Source organism: Schistosoma haematobium, chromosome ZW, assembly GCF_000699445.3.
Source record: "Schistosoma haematobium chromosome ZW, whole genome shotgun sequence".
In the NCBI taxonomy this organism is placed as follows: Eukaryota; Metazoa; Platyhelminthes; class Trematoda; order Strigeidida; family Schistosomatidae; genus Schistosoma; species Schistosoma haematobium.
Genome location: NC_067195.1, coordinates 30,410,522 through 30,428,590, shown reverse-complemented (window position 1 = coordinate 30,428,590; position 18,069 = coordinate 30,410,522). Strand labels below are relative to the sequence as shown.

Below are 18,069 nucleotides of genomic sequence, written 5' to 3'. Positions count from 1 at the left end.
TTGCAGAAATATATCGGTAAGAGTTACTGCAAGGAACGCAGTGCGAGCACTGTTGTATGGACCGTTCCATGGCGTGCAGTTGACTGGTGCGCGTTGATTGCCATCAGGATCGATGAGGATTAGTGAACTGTTTGACATTCAGTGACTGCATTTTGCCAGGGCCCAATTACAACACGTATTATGATTTCGCCGACCCTGAAAACCTCTCCTCAAATGCAAACACTGATAAAGTTTTAGTGTACCTTAATTTTCGGACACATACTGCACAATATATATCAGCTCCTTCCTCATCCCAATATCTGGCAGTTTAACGTTCCGGCAGATGCTATGCTATCTCAAGAGATTTGTCTGTCAATACAGGGGTTTCGGTCGAAGACGAATATAATAAGTCTAAATACACATTCGGGTCTGCAACGTTGCAGTTTATCCACAGGAACAAGGAGGGTTGTAAACGTATTTTTTAACGTTCTACCACATGTTACTGAAATTCATAGCAGAAGTCCGAGCAGTATTTTTTTGTATTACAGTGAAAGGTTGAGACACATTACATAAGGCATTTCGTTGCAGATTAATCGAATTAATTAATAAACACATCTGACATATTGTAACTGTCTATGTATCTGTGATGTGACCTTGAGTTCCTTGAGAGTCTGTTAGACCTTATTAGTTGCTCAGCTTCAGTACTTTTAGTTTAATCTGCCCGATATTCAAGGTTTGACAACGCGGAGATACGCAATGTTTCACGTTGTCTGGTGCTTTTCTTTCACAAAACAAACGTTGGTGCTAGGCGTTTCCGGTGATCAAAATTTGATCAGCATATCCACTCAATTCATCTACGGCGTTATTTTTAGAGTAATACGAGAACCTCTTGCACCTATCGAAGAAGCTTAGATAAGAATATTTTTAGAAACAAGTCCTCGTCATAAATCACTCGGCCAATGACATCCCACATAAATGGCGACATTTATGTTGCAATTCTATGTTGTCGAAGAGCCGATCTAAGATTTGTTGATCAGTCAGATCTCCCCGTTTGAGGATAGCTTTTTTCAAGGTGCCACAGGGTTCAAAACCTCACCAGTAAACATACAAGGTGCATCGTACCTATCAAGATCGTGCGTCAGCGCCTTCGCTACTATGGGGGATCGCGCATGTGGATGTCACTATGTGATCGTTGAAAACAGCTTCTGGTTAGCGGAACCAGGTTTTGATGTTATCAGACCAGAATGGCATGAGTTGAAATGTGGTGACATAATAGTCGTAATTTTCAAAAGTTTGGGTGTCTATCCCATCGTTGTTATGACAAAATGTATAAATGGTCGAAAAAATTCAATGACAAAATAAATAATTTCCACGAAATACAAGAACAACAATAAAAAATCGTATACAACGCAGAAGCAAGGAACCGACCCACAATTTATCTTTCGGTGTACTAGATCACATTAGGCTCACCACTGAAGAGATCACGGCTACTCGTGGTTTGACAACACTTGTGTCTGTAACACCTACAAAATCGAACGGTACTAACCAAGTGAAATTAGAAGTCAAGAGTGAATGATTTTTAAGCTATATCTGTAAATTTATCGAAATATTGAGAAGCGTTTGATCGCAGCTGGCTGGTTGTTGACGGGGATATGTAGCACAAGATGTCCACTTGTGATCTGGTGCGGAGTCACGACCGACCACTTATGATGTCAGCAACAATGTTGAAGACCTATATGACTATTTATTTAACCCTACAAGTACAACAATCATAAATAATGGAACTCAGAATGGCAAAGTGTACTCTGTGTACCGGTCTCGAAACCAAGGAGAACACAAGGAGTACTACTGAAAGCATTGTAATTGGGAATCAAACCAACTGAGGAATCATGAACCAAGAGAAACCATCAAATAACACACAAATTTCTTTCAAATCGTCTAGTCGATTGCTTCAACTGACAACATGAAAATAGCTGCACAACTTTCCACATAATAACAATAATGATCCAGTAAAAATTTGATAAAAATCAGTAGTTAGTTGACCTCAACATAAACTACCAATTTGTATAGAGTAAGATTTCATACGAAATCTGAGGAGTGAGAAGATTTTATATAGTGTCTGACCTGTGTGTTTGACAACATCAAGGATCGGTTGGTCAAATCTCGTTTATCTGTGGAATTTTCGGTGATAATTAGGAGTATTTGAATTGTAGTGAAAACTAAGAATCCCAGAAATAACTCAATCGGATCAAGAAGTACTAAATAAACACAAACGAATGTACTATATTTGGAATTCGAAATCAAGCATTCGACAAGTACAAAGGAATCATTAGTTCATTCAAACACTACATCCGCCACATATTAAATTGGAGTCTAAATGTCTGTAATCGACTGTACGTCTTCTTCTTAAGTTCATCCTGTGTTTGTCCGACAGTGTACTGGAGAAAGACTCAACATTATCTAGAATGTACTTATTAGTATTAGAACTAACAACCGAAATCGGAACAGACTCACTTGGTTCCTGGGATTGTATACAATCACCGTGTCGGTTGTGTACCGAAACCACTATCTAGAATTTGAACCATAGATTTTCTAACACTATCCTCTCCCACGAAATATTGTTGGATCTCCATATCCGCAAGTTATGGATGATGTGGCTTCATTTAAAACATAATTCACACATGGACTAGAGTATACATTAGAAGTGACTTCATGATAAGGATAAAAACAGTTGATATTAAATCATCCGAATTATAATCAAAATCGAGCTAATTTAGTACTCATACTTCGTATTGAACAAGTTTCCCACAGGAAACAAATGCATTATGAGGACAAATAATATTTGATATGACGTCAAGATTTGATTCTTCTGAAATACTTTCATCAAATTTATTAAGAATGTCATTGCAGCGTGATGGATCATTAGAAAAATCAGCATCTATTAAAACTACATCAAGTTTTCGATCATGACTAGGTTCTTTCGACATTTTTTTCTCAGGCTTGCAAGGAATTTCGTCAGAAATAAGTTAATCATTAGGAAAAACCATATCTGGTACAATAACATGAGAAATCTGATGAGTCGATTGACTAGAAACTGTTGTCTCGCAAGAATTCTGAGTTTCATTTAAGTCTGAACTGCTATGTGACTCTATACCACCTTTCAAAGTTGTGGATAAAGATAAATGATCGTTAGCAACACCCAACTACTTATTAGCATCACATTTACAAATCTTAGTATTAGTTTTAGTGGAATTAATCGTAGTATCACAAACTAACTGAATGTGTCCAATGTCACCATATTTAAAACATGTGGAGTTACGAAATTTACATGAATTAAAACAGTGAAACCTCTCACAGGACAAACATTGACCAAACTCGTGCCCATCATGGGGAACTGAATCGCAACTCCTCAATGAATTATTTGCATAAACTTGAGTACATACTGGATTGGGATGACGTAGTAATGTAGTGGAATTTTTGATGTCCTAATGAATCATTTTACGAAATCTTCCTCCGTTACCGCATTCGAATACTGTATGCTTAACACAGTCTAGCAGTAGACCCTTGAGAGTTGTATAGGGAAGTAAAAAAGGCCCTTACAGCAGCTCACATGAAATTGAGTTTGTTCACATTGACTTTGGTCAAGCCCTTTTTGTTAACTTATTTAACGTACAGTTATTCGTTCAATAACAGCTTGTCAATATTATTGTTACGCTTGTATAAGTATGTATGCCTGAGCATTTCTTACCGCCTACGCATATATTCTCTCTGCTAGCCTAAATATTAATTGCTTAATTGATTCGATTATTCCTTCATTTGACTATGTATATATATGCACATTTTATTCATGTTCATTGTACTCGCTTACTCGTACTCGTCGACTCGCTTGCCCGCTAGAATTTCGGTAATACTCTTTCATGCTTGCTTAACGTACCTGTAAATTAGATATCTGTGTGTGGTGCCATAATAAACGTAACCAATACTTCGTATTCGCCTTCTGATCTAATGACGGCTATCAAGACGAACCGCACACGAAGTTTAAAGATTACATAAAATACCGACCACCACACTTTTCTGGTAAAGCCCGAGTTTTTAGTAAGCTATAGGCTTCTTTTCCGATGAATGTAAGGAGATGTACCAAAATATTAACATCTTCCTTGATCATAGCCCAAATTCTGAACGTTTCCATGTAATCCTCAAAAGCATCGAAATCTGAATGCATGTCCAACCATTCCATCAGAGGCTCCATCGCAACGCCAATGTGATAATTAGGAGTATTTGAATTATAGTGAAAACTAAGAATCCCAGAAATAACTCAATCGGATCAAGAAGTACTAAATAAACACAAACGAATGTACTATATTTGGAATTCGAAATCAAGCATTCGACAAACACAAAGGAATCATTAGTTCATTCAAACACACATTCCCAGAAAACTGATTCCTAATTTCGATCTTGCAATCTACTGAAATTAGTGCATTCAGAAAAAGACTGAATCAAGAATCTTGATTGTGGAATCTATGAATTTTTCATAAATAATCTGAGGTCGTTAATGAAGATTCACTCGAACAAATTTTTGTGAAACTTCACATTAAAATACCCGGTTAATCATGCAAAGTAAAACTTACAATCTAGAACTACAACTGTTTCCCCACAAACAGGGAAGCTAATAAAATACCTTGGAGGTATTCAAATACAGTCGTAATAAAACAATACAGTAGCCAACCTTCATGTTATCAGTGGAGCTGTTGGCTCTCTCACTTAACGCCAGTGATAAAATCCCAACATCTAAGTTTATGCAATTATTAAGAAACATTTCTACACTGACTGATTACTGGGCTGCAATCGACATTGTATTTGCCTTGTGTTTAGTGCTAATATACTTCCATCAATCAAAGTACAATGCCACTATGATTCCGACCAACTGAACATCATGTGTTATTATTCGATGCCCCAACCTTACAGGTGGTCAGTTACCGACCAAGTAGCTTAGTAGTGGCATCTCAAAGTTAAATATTGGATGACGTGGGTTTGAACCCAACAGAAGTGTCAGTTCTCTTAAGATCGCAGGTAAGCTTGATGACCAGTGTCATCTTGCACAAAACATATACCCAAACGTCCTCCAGATTATCTGCAGTCACCTATTACTGAATGAAAAGTTGTCTATGAAGGCAACTTATAGTGGAACTATTTTTGATCCTATCAATCTCTCAGCTTTATACAAAAAGTAATATTATTTTTTCTCCAGCTACCTTTAAACAGACTATGGTTTCTTAATTAAACATATTTCTTACAATCAGTGGTAGATAATCTTCGAGTGACGGATCTATGGTCCATTCGATTGAAGTAAGCACCCACTGTCACGAGAATTGTTGTTCATTTAACGTCCAACGACATCATTAGACTTAACATGATAATGATTGGCACATTATACCTCAGCATCCATAACAAGAATGAAACCACTTCCACACGATAATGTATTTATGCTGTTTCTTTATCTTAATGCTTTAAATGTGCGAACTCGACAGATCTTCATTAAAAAGGGACACTATCTCTGTGCTCTTAAATTTGCATCCAGTGGTGCCTTCTTTTACATCAACTGACAGATTGAAGACGTCTATAAGTTTATACGGAATTGTGCTAGTGTGACAAGCAGTACACTAAAAACTGTGTAATGTTAACCGTCCTTACAGCTCGTAATTTAAGAAAATCACTCCTGAGTGTAACCATCATCTTTTGCCATTGGACTGTCAATGATGAATAATTTAGTGAATGAATGACAGAATCCTTTAGATTTTAACGAGCGAAAATGAGACGAGTCGTGAGACCTGTGAAGTATGGTAACTTGTGTCAGCAAAAATCTCTAAAAACATTATGCAGTTCTAGAAGGTGACACAGAATAATTTCCGGTGATTCTGAGGTTTCGATAAGAACAAGACAAATTTTGTTGATCTAATTAGTAAAATCAATGCGTCACATGAAAACATTAAGGTGAATAACTTCATTTGATGGTTTTTAGACTTGGTCTTAATTCGACCAACCTATGCAAATTATATTTCAAAATCGTTTACTTTTTAAAAAAAAATATTTGATCATATTAAGTTATCACTTTATTTACTTATTTATTTTAACACATAGATATTGGTACAAGGAGGTACCAAATACATATGCGCCACACAAATCTCATTCGATATGTGTGAAGGCTGTGGTACTGCCCAAACCGAAGCAGGTGGTTTTCTTAGGGGGCCACTCCCCGAGCCTTCGACCTGAAGGTCTGACCCACAAGGCAGTGGAGCATCGTGAGGAGATGCAGTCCCATAGAAGCCGGTGACCAACAATTGACTCATACACCACTTGTTCCCGCAGGATACTGGAGCCCATGTGCACCAGTGGTTTGGAATCCGGTTAAAGCGCCGGATATTCGCTGGCAGAGGTTATATACACGTGACCATGTAAGAGTGTTTCGAGAGGGAGAGCGGACTCTCCCCACTCTCGGCCGTACCAGGGCATTTGGGAGCTGTTACTTTACTAGTAAATTAATCTATGTCGCTCACTAAATGTGTTATGTTTGTCCTTGATTCAAATGAAAACTTGGGTCAATTAATGTCTCTTGACCAGTTATGACAATCGTATAACGATATCGTCAATCATGTTATCATTTCTATATATAAAATCCTTTGCATGGTAAATCCAAAAACATCTTTATATAACAGTGAAACATGGATAAATCATTTGCGTCGAACGAGCAGAAAATATATTTACAGTTCAAATTAGTCGGAAAACTTGATATTATTTTTGACAGTGATCCAAAACCTGAGTGTAGTTAACCAGCTATTAAAACAGATTCCACTGAGGTTTAGAAAAGATCTATTAAAGATGAAGATCACCGTTTAAGTGCAGTGATATCAAAGTGATGCAATAAAATTAACAGAAAACCTAATGTTCGTAAAATTATTTGACTTGAAATTTAGAGCCTGTATTTTTCACTGACTGCCTACACGTATCATAGTTAAATAAATATGATTGATACAATTTTGTCTAGATACATATCTATACTAATATATATAATATATAGATAAACATCAGAACTAAGATAACCTTGCAAAATGCATTTAAACCAAACAGTGGACACTTAGATTTTCATTTAAATAGAAATTACATTTATCCGACCTAATACCGTATGGAAGATGGACTCTACTGACCTAATCGAGGACTAAAATATCAGTTCGTATAAACTACAAAATTAGTTCCTTATCTTTCCTAAATATGTGATCGTTCATAAGTTTCTCTGAAGTCAATGGGATGAGAATCGATCGAGAAAATAAGCATATAACTCATCAACCACTGGGAATTATGAAGTGAGCAATGGCCAATAACTATTTAGAACAGGAATTTCAGAATGTGGTGTAATCAGATCACTTGCTTAACAAATTAGTGTCGTAACATCATGAAGTTCATCCACGTTATGATGGCATGAAATACATTTAGACTGAAATAAATAATGATTTAACTCATTTCATCAACAATGGACTGAATTAAACGAGTTGGACACCACTTATTTGTCTTCGCTTCACCACTAACATTTCAGACTCGGTAGTAACGTTAAGTTTGATAAATTAGTCGAGTTGTATCTAGTTAATAAATCCCAATATCAATCTATTTACTCCTTTTTAGTATTTTCATCTCTAACTATTAATAAAATTTCACTAGTGAGAATTAATTCTTCAATTCTATTGATTTAATGGGAATAAATACCTGGCTTTATCAGAAAACCCACACATCTATAGTAACCATTCATATAATGTAACGAAAACCAATAAAAACATGTGTCATAAAAAAAAACGCTCAGTTTTTACATATCAACGACAATAAGTCAGACTTGTAGCTATAGGTCAGTAGTAAGTAGACTTAATCATACATTTTCACACTACACCGACTAAAAAATTCGAACACAAGTGGCAATACCACTATCACTACAAGATGCAATTCAGCGATTCATCTAATGACCACTACAATGTATTCTGCATCGAAAGTGGCAAACAATAAAAATGTAATCCTATTCCATTTCAAACCTATGATAACTTCCTATAATTATGGACAAAAAAACAATCATGAACATGCCTGTTTCGTCTCACATAAATTTTGTTATTTTTCAATAATTTTTATCATGGTTAAAGAAACAAAGTTCATGCTGCACAGTAGAATGTAAACTGGACATGAAAGATAAGAAACAGGAAAAGAAGATAACTAGCCAACCATTGAGATACTCTTAAACGTATGAACAAAAAAATGAGTTGGAAAAGTGTGCATGAGTCGTAAATACAAAACAAAGACCACAATTTTAGTATCGACTACAAAGCGTTAAGCAACACATTTAAAAAGGGGAAGGTAGGAACAAAACCATAAAAAAGAATAACAAGAAAACGCAACGACTAACTAGACCATAATACTTAGTTCGGAAAACAAAAGAAATAGCATAAGTCATATGAAGATATTAAAGAAAGTGATTAGAAGGGTTTAGAAGACAAATCTTAGAAGAGAGACAAATAGGCAGCTGAGACAAACCATTTAAAGCAGATTCTGCTGTTATGTTAACCGATTAGGATATAATAACGCAAAAAATATATCAAGAGTTGTAATAGTAAAGTAACAATAAAATTTGGGTACATAAACTCCAGAAAAAAGGTCAAACTCTCTGAAGGTTATCAAAATGCAAAGTTGGGTCCCCGTAAGACGAATCACGAGTTTCGAAAAGCTCTTAAACAGTTAATAAAACTTAGTTTTCTTTCCACACTGCTCTCCGGATAAAAATTAATAACGGAAATACAGCAAAATAAGATTTTTGATGTAAACATACGATAAGACAAAAACAACTCAGTTCTTATAATGTCTGATCGCTACTACATCGTAGATGAATTTGAGATGGCATCTGAATGCGAAACTGATGGAGACATCATAGGAAACCTTAAGGTATCAGTATTTTGTGAATCTAAACACACTTGTCTACTCTGTAAACCTGTTGAAGTTAAATTTGACAAGATAGAACTATTGCAGTTAGAACTATTTAAATTTGAGTGGATGAAAGTACCGGCTGGTGATGATGACCCAACGGGACCAAATGTAGTGAAATCAAAAGAGTTGGGCTTATCATCAGTGGAACTTCTCATCCCGAATTGAAAACAACTAGGTTCATTAGATATCATGAATATTGAATGTGGGTTGAGATTAGTAAAGCTATCACATACTGAACTATTAAAATTCAAACTACTGTACGATTGAGATGATAGTTCTTCCTGGTGACCAACTGTATGCACTGGATCTGTGGAATATGAGTCAGCTACAATCCGAGGACTATATGAACTAACTGCAGTTGGGGTTGTTGACATGGACTCAGTGACACAAACTGACGAATTTGCAACCACTTCTAAAGATGGCAATGATAATGTTCCATTAATAGAGTGTGAATAATGCAAAACACTAGAAGCAATATCACCCTGTAAGAGGCCGGGAGGTGGAACAAACAAAGGAGGGGGTGACGAAGCTTGGGCTGAATTCCCGACAGTCATTGGTCTGGTACTACACAACGGCATAGATCTGGTTGGTAAAACTCTATTTAAAACAGCATTATCATATGACGTGTATCCTCCATTCATACATTTCATACCAAGGGTTTCGAAATCACTGAGATGAAAGGCGTTTGAATTAGGTAGTTTATCCGGACGAAAATGCATTCTATTATTTATGTGACAATGGTCATTTAGACTTGTTTGATAACCTAGTCCAGTATTGGTTAGTGACGACGACGATGGAATAACCTCTTCCGACGAAGTAAGATGACAGAAATAGTCCAAATTATTAAGATTAGTGGAATTATTTATTTCAGAAACTCCATGAAATTTTCTATCAGTAACAGGAAAGGGGGATGTGAAGAAAGGCTTTGATTTGGCACAAGGATCAACAAAATAAATGCTTGACTTTTGATTTGATAGATTATTTAATGGCGCAGATGTTTCATATGGAGTCAAGGAGTAGGACTGATTATAAGAATTCATTCTGTTTGTCGACCCAGTTTTAGAAACAATTCTGTCTATATGGTTGTGCTCATCTATTTGTGTTTTGTTAAAGTTTGTGTACATCTGTGAAGTATCTGTGACAGAATATGAGTTAATTACACATTCTTCGTTAGGAATGCCATCCAAAGGGATTGAGATGTTTGAAACTTTAGCACAATTCGATGTTGAAGCATTCATTCTGCTTACATACTCACAGAGATTTGGAGTAAGGCAATTTAAGCGCTTGTTAAGTTCGACGATTTGGTACTCCTTCTTTGTAAGTGTAGCTGGAAGAGTAGTTAGTTTTTTTTATAAAAAAAAAGCTTGATAATTTCAACCAACAAAAACAAATTGATACTAAAAAATATATATGCAGTCCCATGGTAGCTGGCGACAAAATATGGGTTCGTACGCCATTTTCCCTCAGGATACTGGAGCCCATGTGCTCCACTGGTTTGGAATCAGGTTTCCCAACATCCATAGGTGGACCCTCTGTGTACACCAACCCGGTTAAAGCGCTGGACATTCGCTTTTCATCCTCTCAGTTTCGTAGACAACACCCCTGCCTCGAGAAGGCAATGAGCAAGACTTCCTTGATAGTGGCTGTGTACGCGTGGCCGTTTGAGAGCATTTCGAGAGGGAGAACTGGTTGTCTCAACCCTCAGCCGTACCACGGCATTGGGATGGCAAGTGAATAATAATCGGATAGTTCTCATCTAGTGAGTGATTTAGGGGACAAACAAGCAGGCTCCATGACATAACATGTTCATCTTTTCGACTAATGATATCTAAGAAAGGTAACAGGTTATTATTCTTTTCTTAGCATGAAAGTATAACGTAACTTTAAAGATATTGAGTTTCCTTAACAAACAATTTCGACCTTTATTATTGCTACATGTGACTACTGTGTCATCTACATACACCTTGTACACAGTCATTTTCGACTAAATCGGAACGTATTACGCTCGTGTATCAGACAGTTACAACAAACCTCATCTGCTCATTCTATACAAATTTGTCAAACGGAGTGTCCTAAAGTTTTAAAACACATTGCTAAATTATAACTTTCCTTTAAACAAGTCAACTCAGATCAATAGTTGGCGACTAGACTAATAAACTGAAGAAGTCAAGTCACAAGACGTAATAAGGTTGAACGATGCAAGTGTGAGTGAACTATGATGATTATTTTGTATATTTACATGACTAAGGAATATTAACTACAACATTTCTTACCTGCATCAATCCAATTACCTGGAAATATGTATGAGTTGTAAATGCCATCGCTTAATTATGGGGTTTCGCCTATAATTATCTTGCATTCCTGTACACTTAGTTTAATATTGAGACTTATATGTGCACCATAGGAGCTAAATCAGACCACAGACCAGACCTTATGAATATTTACAGTATTACATTGAAATCAAAAATAATCAGTTACATGATGACAAAAGGCACATAATAAAGCAACTGAAACAAACCATTTAATTCCGTTATCTCTTTTAGGGAAGAATGGTAAGCCGTCATAAGCTCCTGTTTCATTTTGTCTTCCTCTTTTAAGGTGTCTGTCAGACGTTGATTTTCTTCTTGCAAAGAGTTTACACGAGAGGCAAGATCACTTAATTCAGTCTCAGTTATTTCATGCTTTTGCCGCCGTTTGCTCATATTGTAGTTTTGTTCCACAGAATTAGATTGTTTTGTTCGTTCATTTTTAGTTTGCTTCTTCCATGTCTTATCATTGGATTCACTTAGTCCACCATGTGAAAAACGTTCAGAGTTCAGTGCTGTAAGTTGGTTATTTTTAATAGTTAAAGCTTTTGTAAGATTTTGCAATTCTAATTCTAGGTCCTGCCTTCGTTTTGCGCATAATTCATTGTTTTTGCATGCTTCAACGCATATGGGATCACAGGAATTTAATGAAGTACTTCGAGATTCAGTCATTGAAGCTCTGAAATAGGAAAAATATTTATAAAGAGATGAGAAAAGACAGTAAAAGTCAAACAAATTTAAGTGACAGGTCATAAACTAATAATTTCATAATAACTCATGAAATCTTGGCAGATATCATGATCATTGCAACCTTAGTCAAACGGTCAACGAAATCATGTGACGATATGAAACTAGACAAAAATCAACTATATATATATAATCATGGATAAACGATATGCTGAACAAATTAAAAACATTCTCGCCAAAGGAACCCTGAAAATATATTTCCTGAATCTTAATATTAAAATACGAATTCTTCGGAGTTTGATGTGCATTTTACTGTAAATTTATACCTAGTTGAACATTCATTTAAAATTTTATGAGTTGCTTAGAGTTGGGTCTATTATGGAGATGCCTAAAAACATCCGTTAGAAATGTTGAGTTACGACGATAATATATTTTAATTGTCTGATAAGCAACGAGTAATTTAATGGTGGGTAATCACTCCGTGCGAGGACAATACATTATGGTGTACGAATACAATCCTTCATTTGAAAAAGCAAATATATCTCCCTAAGTTTTATTAACCTCAACTATTTTTATACAAACTAATCAATTACACGTAATAATTGTCGAGACAAAAGCACTAATTATTGAGGAAGGTATAGATTAAATAAAACCTTACTTACTTGGAATCTGTGGTTTTAGAAATAACTGGTTCGTTAGATGTTGATTCTGAGGAGCTTGCTTCTATTTGTTTACCAGATTGCTGTTTGAACTGCTGTTCGAGAAGCAAACGATATTTACGCTCTTCAGTAAGACGTTTCTCAGCTGCCTGTAGACTGGCACGATCCGCCTGTAACACGAAACTCAGTGACACAACTTAGTGTATAAATGATTTAAAAGATACAAGGCTAGTCAAAGTATGTAATATTAAGTTGGAAAAGAACTACATGACTACGTATACAATCAGAAGAGTCTTAGTTTTAGGTGACCCTGAACTGAACAATTGGTGATTAGAATTTAGAAAAAATGGAGGATAAATTTCACTAAAAACTGTGAAATCCAGCAGAATAGATCAAGAGCAGATGAATTTCCTGTTTCCAAAATTAAATTAGGTGGGCATTGTTAGAATAATTTGAAGATTTTGACTGACAGTAAATGTTTAGGTCAATATTCCTTCAACAATCACTAGTTTCTGCAAAACACAAAGTTAGAGCAGATATCGAAACATCAGTAGATATAGTGACCAGAGATGGGTTTATAGTTGTAAAGAGTTATACTTAGTGAATTTGTAAATTTAAGTAGGAAGAAAATACTTTTAGTTTTCATGCAGATTTGAAATTGACAAGATTCATTTTTATACCAGATTTTTTAATGATATCATGGAGAAGTCTCATGCATCATATACCTAAAATAAATAATCATCCTTAACAATCCATTCAAGTGATTCAATAATATGAAAAAATCCATTTCTGATGTAGTAGTGGGGCATTTGGTGTTCATATTTATGGTGAGATAACGATGATAAAAGATCAATCGCCAATGACTCAAGCTAATTACCTTGGTAAATAGAATAGCTTTCGAAGCATCAGACATATTTGACACATAAATGAAAACGAAAAATGTAAAGACTTATTAGTACTATTGACCTGTAAGCAGTTAAAGTAATGGAGAGGTAATAACAAAAAGGGATCCAGGTACTGCGGACGTTTAGTAGACCAAAGGATGATCTATTCTACTCCAAAAGACTGGGACTAACCAAGGCAGTATAAAACAATGTAATTAAGTGTTAACACATTAAATCTAAGTTAGTTTCCACTAAAGAAACGTGTAGAATAATAATTGCAGGTAGTATTTAATGCATAAATAAAAAGAGTTATTCTGATAGTTTTGTCGCAAGAAGGATTATGTCAGGATTTTTAGTACCTAGCTAGTGATAAGAAAGGCCTCAACCTCAAAAAGAATAATAGGAGAAGTATATCTTACAATAACGTATTATATCGCATATCAATTAGTAAAGTTAAATTAAACTGAGACTAGGTTACTTTAATATTCTTCGTAACCTGATTACTAATTCAAATTACATGAATCGTTAACGTTTTCTTCATATTACAAGACTGTAGACTGTAGAAACGATAATATGCGTTTTAAAGCTATTCATGAGACCTTTTTCTTTGTACTTAATACATAATACAAATTTATACAGATTGTTAGTATATATCAGAATAAAATACACTTGATATGAAAAAGAAGGAAGTTGATAAATGGAAATGTTAAAATCAATCAAAAAGAAAGGGAGACAACACCCAGTCAGTAGTAATGGAATAATGTGCACATGAAATAATGAAGTCATTTAATGGGTATATACGCACTATCATTATTATTGTGTATGAAAATGTTAAAGAAAGAGAAGGAAGAAACAAGTATTAAAATATACTTATTAAATCATAATTAAAAAAGTAGGATCAAGGATTGAATTTTGTTTAGTTGTAAAGTGTTCAATCAATAAGAAAAGTGTAACCACTTGTTGAATCAATCTATAAGAAAATTACCTGGATCAGGTGTCTGAGCAATAGTTAACTTTTTGAAATAAAATAATAGAAACTAGAGAGAAATTCACGCCTGGGTGTATATGACCTAAAAGATGAAATCAGGTCAAATATGAGAAGTGTAGCAAAATCGAATCTCCAAATATAGACTAAGACAAAAATGACTGACAGGCAAAAGAAAAACAGTGTTAATGTAGTTAAAAAAACCTAAATTGATTTAACCAATAAAACACCCACAACGAGAATTAACAAAATAAAATAACCCTGATAATCATATAACCTTGCCAAAATATGGGAACTCGAAGGTGAATAAAAGAATTAAAACACATTTTCGGACTTTTATCAATAATCGAAAAATGATGGAAAAATCAAGATCACTGGCTTCAAGTACAATATTTAAGTATTATGTTGACTCGGTGATTCTATTATAAATGCATACGTATTATATAATCTGTCCCTCTGATCCAACAAATAAATAAATAAAATATCAATAATATTCTTGTAATATGACAGCTGAGATAAATCGATAAACAGGTGATTTATTAAATAAATAAAAATCCGAAATATATAGCGACAGACGATCAGTTACTTTCAGACAGTAGACAATCTGATAGCTGTATACATAGCCAATTTAGGCCGAAAAGATGAGTTTGAGAATATACATAAAGGTAAATGTTTGTGAACCCCGTGAGAAATTAGACAAAAACAAGATAAACGAAATAGTAAATTGACTAAAAATTACAACAGCGACAGTAATAAAGAGTGGTGGAAACATAACGTATCAAAAGATTAAAGAAATAATAAGATCCTAATAGTGAAGGTTATTACATACCTGAAGGCGTTGAGTCAATTGATTGAGCTTGGCTTGCAAACTTTCAGATTCTTGCTGAGCTTGAGAACTTTCAGAGCGATATGTTCGTTCAGCAGCAAGTAACTGCTGAACTTGACCACGTAACTGAATTTCTGAACTACGTAAAGACTGGATTTCCGATTTTAAATTTCTAGCCTCAGCTTCTAGTCTGCAATTTAGATAATAATCCAAAATGAAGAAAATTGTGAATAGATCATACAAACCTACGAAACAGATATTGAAATAAAAGCAACAACATATTAGTCATAATCTATATGTGAATGTGCTGAACTGACAACTATAGATCGGAGTTTAGCAACGTTATGTGGTTGACCATAAAAAGTATATTGAACTGAAGTACGATTAGTGGTTCAGTGATTATCAACTAATCACCAATTTACCACCAAACTATAATAAATAATAAAATACTTTCATCAATAATATTTATACCACTGACAGATTCAAAGTCATAAAAGATGGCCTCGAAATGTCTATGATTATTGTTTGCAAACCTCAGTTGGGAGGGGTAGATCTTCACGGCTTAGACCACCGGTTAGTGAGTTTTTAAACTTTTATTATGGTCTGGTCAGGATACACTTAATTTTCATCTAACCTGCTTCTATTTTACCGGGTAGACAAAATATGAGGTTGTGGGTGAATAACCAAAGTTTTACACCCCAGTCGATGAAGGTTCTCAGAATCCTCTTTTGTCTAATTATCCACATCCTACAACTTTATTGTTGACTTGGAGGCTTGACCATGAGAGAAGTAATTCAGAAACATTTGTGGTGAAGTACCGGTTGTATGGTTCAAGAGTGGACTCCTGTATAGTATGTTTACTTATTGACAGATAACTGGATATCACAACCTCGTGCACAAGTGGCTTAATGAAACTGAAATCAAACAGACTGTGTCCATATTGATATTCTATTATCTGTCAAACTAACAGGATAGATAAAACTACCAAGACGAGAGAAGTGATCAAGATGTAAATAAATTTATTTACACTTAGAAATGATGGAGTATTGACCGTCGATTAACTTATTTTGAACATTCGGTTAGTGAAAATTGAACCGATGTTTAAGGGTCTTTTTATGAATTTGCTTTTCTTTTGATTCACCACACCGAAAATTTACGACTTAAATTTGTGATCTAATGTCATGCTTTGTGTTCAATTAATCAGGTAGATAGATAGTTATATCACGACAATAATGAAAGCATCTAAAACTGGTTATTGGTCCTGAATATCGAAGGATGTATTATGTAATCGATGATGTAATTGATGAAATCAATCCCACTATGTAGTAGTGTAGAGGAGAACTCAGGTGGGGCAAACCAATTTATTGTTTTATGCAAAATTGAAGTGGTTTAGTAAAATGTGAAAATCATGCATTAAATATATTATTTGCACAGTTTCTTTGCGTTGCCCTTTACATATTCCACTATTCCTTTAATTCCGTTGTTGTTTCGATTACTCTCCGATTTCCTTACTGCTCTCCTCATTTCAATGTTCTGCTGACAGGCATTCCACGTCTTATTGCTGCTACATACTAGCACATACAACAGAAATAGTAATAATAATAATACGTAGTTTTAACTGTAACAAAATATTCCCTAAGTTTCGCATTGAAAAAACATTAGCAGTGAAACTGAAAAAAAACTCTGAATTCGGATGATAATGCAAATACTGGGAACCAGTAATGACATAAGAAATACAATAACTGGATGAAATAACCACTAATTTTATATATATTAGAAACTTGACAATAACAAAATTTTTATATATATGATATGTGGTGGAGTTAACTTTACAAATGTGCAGACAAAAATGTATCTAGAAAAATATTGCATCAAGTTTTGACGGTGAAATTTATCTTGATGAAGCGATTGGTGAAAATGTGATAAGCCTGTGAGAATTATTGTCTAGGGATTTGGTATATTTGTAAATTTAACCTGCGTCTACCAAACAACTGGTTCATGGTATTTTACTTGGTTCTAATCGCAAGCTTTTACTTGACTAATTTCGTTTCCTTAATATTTGATGCGTCTTCTACTGACCGTAAATTACAACAAATAAGTCAGACTTATTGCTGAGATCTGTATCACAAATGCTCTAGTTATGTATACAATGAGAATTAATATTTATGGTGCGTTGCGTTTGTTATTCTATGTACATAATAACGTGAGTCTTTAAATCAGAATATATGAATATAAGATAAAGCTGACTGGTTTTTCTGGTATCCTGGTTGATATCCATTGAGGTAGTTGTGTTGGCTATCGATTGTTAGCATACACAGTGACTGTGTTAGCAGACTCAGTGCTAAAGATCATAGACTGAAGCGACGACAATATTCACAGATTTGTCAGATTACACGATTGATTAATAAATGTGTTAGATTGTTTGAATTCTGAAAAACAATTACAGATAGTTTGTTGCTGGGACTTATATTTTTGACTGGACTTCAAATTTCGGCAATTCTGAATAATGACGTGATCAAGAATTAGTTATAGAACCCTAGACAATTGAGGGATAGCACCTTACATAACTATGGGCTGAGAGACGTAACAGCAGTACAGTGGTATCGCTACTGTCGAGAAGTGTGTTTCAAAGTGGAGAATGAAGCGTCAAAATAGATGTTCGGAAAAGAAAGTATAATAGAGAGAAGTGTACATGCGGTTTGGGTACGTAGCTTTTTCTTCAAAATAATTG

At 34.8% G+C, this 18,069-nt stretch overlaps 1 protein-coding gene across 2 annotated transcripts in view; it reads right to left on the bottom strand.

Moving 5' to 3' along the window:
• Positions 1–7,723: 7,723 nt before the first annotated feature.
• Positions 7,724–18,069, bottom strand: part of MS3_00003251 (uncharacterized protein) — a 43,024-nt gene continuing 32,678 nt past the window's right edge. For both annotated transcript variants that reach the window (XM_051210994.1, XM_051210993.1), the window contains 4 exons: positions 15,342–15,528; positions 12,647–12,813; positions 11,510–11,976; positions 7,724–10,318 (listed from right to left, as the gene is read on the bottom strand). In XM_051210994.1, coding sequence (XP_051071021.1) covers positions 8,880–10,318; positions 11,510–11,976; positions 12,647–12,813; positions 15,342–15,528 — 2,260 coding nt within the window. In that variant the 3' untranslated portion in view covers positions 7,724–8,879. The remainder of the gene's footprint in view (positions 10,319–11,509; positions 11,977–12,646; positions 12,814–15,341; positions 15,529–18,069) is intronic.